Source organism: Buceros rhinoceros, unplaced genomic scaffold (assembly GCF_000710305.1).
Source record: "Buceros rhinoceros silvestris isolate BGI_N320 unplaced genomic scaffold, ASM71030v1 scaffold19776, whole genome shotgun sequence".
Classification (NCBI taxonomy): domain Eukaryota; kingdom Metazoa; phylum Chordata; class Aves; order Bucerotiformes; family Bucerotidae; genus Buceros; species Buceros rhinoceros.
In genome coordinates, this window is record NW_010416020.1 from 32,652 (window position 1) to 40,398 (window position 7,747).

At 50.1% G+C, this 7,747-nt stretch overlaps 1 protein-coding gene across 1 annotated transcript in view; it reads right to left on the reverse strand.

Annotated features, from left to right (window-relative positions):
* Positions 1–7,747, reverse strand: part of LZTR1 (leucine-zipper-like transcription regulator 1) — a 33,565-nt gene that overhangs the window by 25,465 nt on the left and 353 nt on the right. Inside the window, exons 2-7 of the mRNA XM_010137656.1 lie at positions 7,208–7,287; positions 6,736–6,844; positions 5,172–5,255; positions 3,603–3,660; positions 2,913–3,052; positions 1,789–1,990 (exon numbers count right to left, since the gene is read on the reverse strand). Of these exons, the coding sequence (XP_010135958.1) occupies positions 1,789–1,990; positions 2,913–3,052; positions 3,603–3,660; positions 5,172–5,255; positions 6,736–6,844; positions 7,208–7,287 (673 nt within the window). The remainder of the gene's footprint in view (positions 1–1,788; positions 1,991–2,912; positions 3,053–3,602; positions 3,661–5,171; positions 5,256–6,735; positions 6,845–7,207; positions 7,288–7,747) is intronic.

Sequence of the window (7,747 nt, forward strand, 5' to 3'; positions counted from 1 at the left end):
AAGATCACGTACCATACTACAGACAAATCCACGAGGAACGTGTGCTGTACGACCCCTCACCAGGAAAAGGAAAAAACCACCCAACTCTATCGAAAGCCAAGGTAGCTCATTCTGGAGGTCACCACCACGGCACACACAGACAGGAACCTCCACTGCTCTCATCACCTCCTGCTTAGTTTCAACTCAACGTGAATTAATTTTGTTCACGGATATGGATAAGAAGGGAAATTTCCAGTTCAGAGAGTCCTGGGAATAGTTTGGTATCGGATTCATTGTCTCTGTTAAAAGTCTCTGCCAAAAGCTCACAGAAACTTCTGGAAAACAACTCTGGGAAACCATCTAGTTACCACTCCAGAACACAAAATCATTTAAAACTTAGAGTGCCAAAAGTCTCTCAGATCTCACAGTTCCTCAGTCTTCTAAGAAAATTTACTATCACAGGTTTCAGCAGCACTTCGGTCTCACTCCCCCTGTCCTCAAAACCACTCTCTAGGTGCCGTAACCGTGGAAGAAACTTCAAAACACACCATGTGCAACTCCATACGGACTGAGACACCGCCTGGGACTACAGACAGGCCAGGCCAAGAGCTCTGAAACACAAAATGCCGTTCAGCCAGGGCTAAGTCAGGTAGTAACAGCAATTTCCAGCGCTGCTGGGAGCAGTCGCGCTCTTGAGGGCGACAAGCGATAGTATCGTGAAGGACCAGCGGCTGAGAAAGCCGTAAGTGCCGAATGATAACGCTGGTGATAACACATTTCATCCTAGTTCATGTAATATTCATCTCTTTAAGGTACAGCCTTCATCTCTGCAGCACAGGAACACCGAGTGCCTCCTCCCCGCCGATCAGCCAACGCACTCTAAAGCTGCCAGGGAATCAGCTGGAGTATTTTAACACCCCTTAATCTGCTCAAATGAACAAACGCAGCCAACGCAGCCATCCTAAATCGGGGAAATACACATTAGTGTGTTCAAGAGACCCACTTTTTGGTAGATCAGAAATAAAACCGCTTTTCCTGTGATATGCACTGAAGCCCCGCAGCCCCTCACACTCCAAGGTGGAGTCCCAGGTTCTCTCACAGACGGCATCTGTGAGCGCTACGGGAAAACCACCACCATTCATCACACAACCCCTGGGCTGGGATGAGCAGCCCCAGAGACATGTATCAACATGTTCATCCACTTTGGTTTTTAGTATTTTCTCATTTGGGGTGTTCACTTGGCCCTCGGTGGTTTACGGCTCATTTATGTTCATGTAAAGAACATACTTTTTAAAATTTACGTGTCTTACTAACACAAATACATGCCAAAAAAGCCCTTCCTGAGGCTCCCTATGATCTCTGCTATTATTTTAAGATCATACCTTTACAGTGACCCAACAGAGAACTGCCCTTCTGCGTAATTACAGTTGATAAGAGTTTATGCCCATAAAACAACATTAATACAAGCAAAACCCTGTCTAGTGCTGAGCTCTGCTCCAAGGGCCCGGCGCACAACCCCTGCTCCACACCGCGGGTTCGCTCCTGACCTCTGTCAGACAGCGACTGACTCACCACTTGACTCACAAGCGGTTCATGGCTTTTCCTGACACCGTCTAAAGTGGCATTTGAAACGGGTCAGCCCTGGCTGGTTGTTAAAGACTCTGCCCACAGCGTTTCAGCTGCCGAACCGCTAGTGAGAAGGAACGAAAAGTGAACGTCCTCATCACAACCACGTCTGTGGCCTGACAGCAAACACGTGTCAAAAAAAGATGGAGCATGAAGGGGAAAACCACAAGCTGAGTGCGTTACCTCACTGTCTGGGCTGGGCTGGATGACTTCCCAGGTCTGCGAGTCCACGTCATAGCAGTGAAGCTCGTTGGGCAGCGTGTTGTCGGCAGCACCCCCAAACACGTAGAGATGCCGGTCGAACGCGACCATGGTGTGGCCGTATCTTCGTTGTGGAGGAGGAGGGGAGCCACGGAGCAAGTGCTCGGTCGGAATTCGTGTCCAACTGAGATATGAAGCACGAATCAGTGGATTTTTTTACAATTCCTTTCTGCAGAGGAAGTTTTCTAACTCTCAGACTAAGCTAAAGAAGAGGAGCTCTATTACAACACTCCCCAAACCTGCAGAGCACAGACAACAGCTAATCCTGCAGATTCCTCAGGGACCTGCGTCAACTCCCTACTGCTAAACGTCTAACGGAAAACGTGAGAAAGCCAACACCATAACCCTGATGTATTTACGTAAACCCCAGCAGCTCAACGACCACCACCCAGGGAGGGACTGGTGACCTGTGGTGACACTATGGTGAAGCCTCCGACGTGAAGGGCACCATTCTGACCCCACATCCCGTGCTGATACAGCATCACTCACCCCTACAACAGCACAATGTCAGCCATGGTCTGGCAGCCGTTTGCTCTTTTTTCAGCTGTGGTTCCACTTCAGCCAGTAACCCAACAGAACCAGGCTGTCAGAACAGACCAGTCCGGCTGTATTCCCACTCTCTGGCATTTTTATCCTCTCAGAGGGGACACGTTTGCAGAGCAACGGTTGACACTCCACATGGTTTACACTGCCCAGGGACTTCACTACGTGCTGGAGTTGCACAGGAGCTCTGTCTGGCTTCAGTCAGGTATTTACACCACAGCTCTGAGGAGGGCAGTATTCGGTGTCCCACCCTGAAGACACTACAATTCATACTTACTGTTTAAAGTGAATTCACTAAACTTTCTGTTCGTCTGCTGAAAAAGACCAATTTGCTGCGCCAGCAAACAACAGTGTCTCGTTAAAACAGCCCATATTTTACCTTATCTACCCTTTCTCGTCGAGAGACGCAGTACTCCTCCTCAAAACCCTTAGGCATGTGCATTTCTCAACCCGAGCAGTCAAGGATTATGCAGATTTCGCACAACTTAACTGTCTCCACTTACATCTTTTCCTTGAATTCAAACTGGAAGAGATTATTGGTAATCTTCGCTCCACTTTGGCCAGAGAAAACAAACATCTTGTCTCTGCAAACAGCCACGGGAAAATTACAGCAGGAAGGAGGAATTTCACCACTTTGTTCAATCTGAAAGATAATGAAGTTCAGCATCAAACAGGTATTCTTGTCGAGGACGGCTCTGCACGCTGAGCGCGCCATGGGACCACGCGATGCCCGGGCGGACAGACAGACCGACCCCATGGCAGCCATGGGTGCAGCCAGCCAAGTCCCATGAATCTACTACGAGTAATCAGCTAACGCTGTGCTGGCACGTCAGCACATTTTACCTTGGATAAAAAGGGCAGGGGGCCACAGTTCTAAAGCCTCCGATACCATGCGGATGAGGCCCCTGATCTCGCCAGCCAAAGCCACGCTCCCAGTCCACCGCAGCGGTTCAATGGGAAGTGCAGTCTCTTTCTACAGCGGCCACCACGGGCAGTCCCGGTCCAGTTCACACATTCACGAGCAAAAATAGCGCTTTCATACACGCTTGGTTTTCAAACACACAAACCAAATCAAACCTGAACTGTTTGTTTTCACCTGGGTGACAAACACACACTCAAGAGAGCGGAGTGCAGCCCTGCACAGGGAATTTTATAAAAAAGTCTCTGTGTTAGTTGAAGTTAAAGCTTCTCACCTCCTCCCAGCACGTCAGCTCTCTGTCCTGTAGGCCAATGGTCCACATATCATTTAACCTGTAACACAAAAAATGTGCAGTTTGAAACAGTTTATTTTTGGTCATTTTTAGCTCATGGGGTGGGAAGGAGAGAGTACAATCTGTTTGATCAGCACTCCCTCTTCTGCACAGGAAAACCTCCTGCTTCCACTAGCAGAAAAACCCATTAGACTCTTTCTGTCCTACAGCTAGATTTTACCCCACCAGCTCAGCTTGCGTGGGTTCAGTTCACCAGCACTCACACACAGCAGCTCTGCCTGCAGCTGAAGGATTTGAGCTCTTTCATCTTCAGGGGCTTTACAGAAACACCCCTCGTTACCCTGCCGCCTCCTCCCCATCGCTGCCGACCCCTGGTCCTGCGGCTGAATCCTACCTGACGTAGGTAGAGGAGGATGAATCGCTGACTCCCCCGTATCTGACTGTGCTTTTCCCCGTATGAGTTACTCGTGGTACCTACAGACGCTTCCTTTGTTCCAATCCGCCTAGAGGCTCATGTTCCACAGAAAAGCCATTTTTTAATGTGATTAGCCATATCTAACATAAATTAAACAGCAACTCTCACCCAATCCCTCCTTCCAGCTACCCAAGGTCCTTGGGGATCTCCCTAAGCTGGATCTGAGCAATTCCGCAGAGTCATGCACAGTTCTCCGATTCCTCCTCCAGAAATAAAGGAAAGAGCCCATCTGTTCTTCCCACCATCAGCACTTCTCCCGGAGACTCTACGGAGCCGGGACCTTTCCTGCAGATTCTCCTCAGAAGAGGAGGAGCACGCTGAGGCAGCCCCGACTCTGTGACAGTCTCTACTTACTCTCACGATGCCAATGTTGTGCATCGACATAAATCACTTCTCATCAAGACAGGAAAAATCATGTGTTCAGAACTGATTCTTCCCTGACACACTACCAGCAACCGCAAGGAGCTGGGACAAAGCTCCAGGCTCTCCCCGCCTTTTCAGGCCCACTATTTCCAGGCTTTTCCCATCCAAAATCTCACCTCCCTTCACCCTAAGTAGCATCACACTTCCAGTGACAATGCTGACATGATGGTCTTTGTTCAGCATGACTTCACAGACAATCCACACTTTGTTCTCTGAGCCTCCAGCAACAGCACACGGCCTGTGGCGGCTCCCCCTCGAGAATTGGTGGTGTGCCAGATTCCAAAGACCTTTCAGTATCTTTAGAACCAAGACAGCCGTCAGAGTGCACGTCCACGGCCACGCGGAGCCACCAGGTTCATCGTTCTACACACGGACTTAGCTGAACGTGAACTGGTGAAGGGTAGAAACAGAATCACACACAGGATCCTCTGGTTGGCAGAGACCTTTAAGATCAAATCCAACCGTTCATCTGCACTGCCAGGGTCTTCAACCACGTCCCTCAGCAAATGTAACACTCGAGGCCAGGCCGGATTTTGCAAAGCCCCAGCGATGTGTTCAACCCCTGTGTATGAGACAACCTCTCTACAGAGGTGGGAAGAGGGGGACTGGGGCTTTACAAAAGTGCCCAAGGAGAGAGCGCTCTCCCCACGTACCGCGCGTTGCCGTCGTATCCCGCAAAGATCCACAGCTTGTCGCTGTACACTGTAGCGCCATGAGCTGACCTCGCAACTGGCAACCTGCAACGGGAAATGAAGAAAACATCCTTAGGTGAGCGGCAGAAGTGCTGCAGGAGGGATCTGGGTGACAGCTAAAACACACATCAGGAGAATAAAGTCCCCCCCCCCAAACGGCTTCAAGCCATGGAATTGCTTCTGTCACACATCCTCAAAACACAAAGCAAGTCTCTGAAGAGCATGTTTTAGAATTTAACACTCTGCTTCCTTCGTTAGGGGAAAATTACCTTAATGCACATGGAAAAAAATCCCAGCTAATCCTTGCCAGGCCTCACAGACTCCTGAAGGATTTTATGGGAAGTAGCTAAATAGCAGGATGACTAATAGGAGTATCGCTACCACAAAGCGGAAACTCCCCCCGCACTGCAGAAACCCCACGCGTATTTTCACGTACTGAGAAGGTGGAACAGAAATGAAAGCCGGGACAGAGCTCGCGGGGCTCATCTGGGATCATTTAGCGGGCGTTGAGATGTGATGACCACAGGACAAGATCAAACTTACGATTCCTCTTCCCCAACCTTTGCTGCTTTCCCTAAATGGGCCAAGAAGTGTTGAACAAAACTGAGGTTCTCCAAGGGCCTAGGATGAAAGGGTGGCGTGTCTGAGGTCACTGCAGAGCGTAACGCTCATCCCTGTGGGAAACGACTCAGACATTTGGGTTGTAGAATAAGATTTACTCTCCAAAACGTCTGAAGTTGCAGAATAACCCAGAAGAGAAATGCCTAACGCGGTCTCTGATCTACAGCAGGACATGTGCTCACGGGGGGTGAGTGAGGGTGACTTCACAATGGACTGTGTGTTCCTCCACCCTTCTGCAATCACAGTAACGAACCCTCCCTCCCTTCTCCCCACTAAAATCAGCTTTTCAGAACCTCCAAATACATAACGAACTGCAGGTGAAGACACAGAACATTCCTTCCGCAGTGAGGAAACCATTAATTAGCTGGGTCAAAGTCAGCATCCTGGATAACGTCCTGAAAGGGGCACAAAGTCAGCTTTGAGCGCAGCGTCTTCCCGGGTTTGATTTTGCCTGGGAAAGCTGAACCTCAGGAACCTGCAGCCAACAGATCCAAACACTGTCAACCCCTTCCCCTGCGTCTGAATTTACTGGTGTGAACACACATTCCCTTCAGGTGACTCAAGTGTGCACACATCAGAGCGCCCCAACAACATCCAGACGTAACTACGAACAAGCTTGTGATAAAATGACATCGAAACTACAAGGGATCACCCAATTTCACAGTATCCTCCAAAACGAAACTATTCTAAAGGAGGAAACTCCTTTGCTCCCATTCCTCCTATCACAGAAACGAAACATGAAGAGCCACATTTCCAGAAATCGAGTAGAAACGGTCCTGCAGCCTCCACACCACAGTGTGACTAACTCTGATCACGCCAGTTCAAGCGTTTGCTGAGTTCTGCTCGAGCCCCCTGGAGGAGCGGGGTGACCCAGCTGACACGGGGTGCTGACACAGGTCCTTACCTCCCTTCCGTCTTCCACTCCGTCCACTGCCCCGTCGCAAACTTATATTCGAAGAGATCGTTTTTATTCTTCAGGTTGGAGTTGGAGTAGATGTCTCCAGTGTAACCACCTGGGGAACAACAACTCAGTCTCAAATGCAACAGAGGAAACGTGCTTCCTGTCGTTATGCTGGAAGAAAACCTTTAGACGGCACAGAGAGAAGGTATTTGGCTAACGGGCTGAACAGGCAGAAGCCTTCTCCTCCGCTTCTACCCCTAAAGACACACTGTGGTGACGGGTTTCAAATCTCCTTTACTTGAGACAAAACAGCAAAAGTATTCCCAAGCTCCAGTTGAACTCAGTCAGCCGTGAGAAATACTGGAGCCGCTGCTGAACAAGATCTTCCGGCGCTTCCTAAAAATATCTATTTCCAAAGCAACACCCCCAGCACACTCATTGTTCCAAGCACCAACTGCGCCTGCTGCTGTCTTACCAAACACAAACATGCTGCTCCCATAGACCACAGCGGAGTGGTGATACCGCGGTGCTGGCGGGGTCCCCGTGGTAAAAGCCCTGCGGGACATTTAGAACAGAAGGAATCAAACCCCATCGTCAAGCTTCAGGCACTCAAAGCTATTGTGCACACTCAAAACAGAAACAATCGTTCAAAGGTCCTCTACTGCTCCTGAGGGTTTTCGCTGATTTTGGTTTCTAATTATATGGCCGGAGATTCTAGGACAGACTTAGCGCTATGAACACGAGCGGTTGCTGATGGGATGCTGCCGTTTGGCAGAGGCAGCAAGTGAAGCACAGGTAAGACACCACAGGCTGCACAGTCCAGAGCAAAGGAGAAAAGCAAAGACCCCTGGGAGCCCCCCTCGGCACCTTTCCTGTGCTGAGGGGCTGCAGCAGCCCAGCCCCTCTGCCCCCGCATCCCTTCCGCACTCTCACGGGGCAAAGGCACAGGGTGAACCCACCCGGCAGCCCCTCACAGGCAGGAGCCGTGCGGGGGCACTCGATAACCCCGAGACAG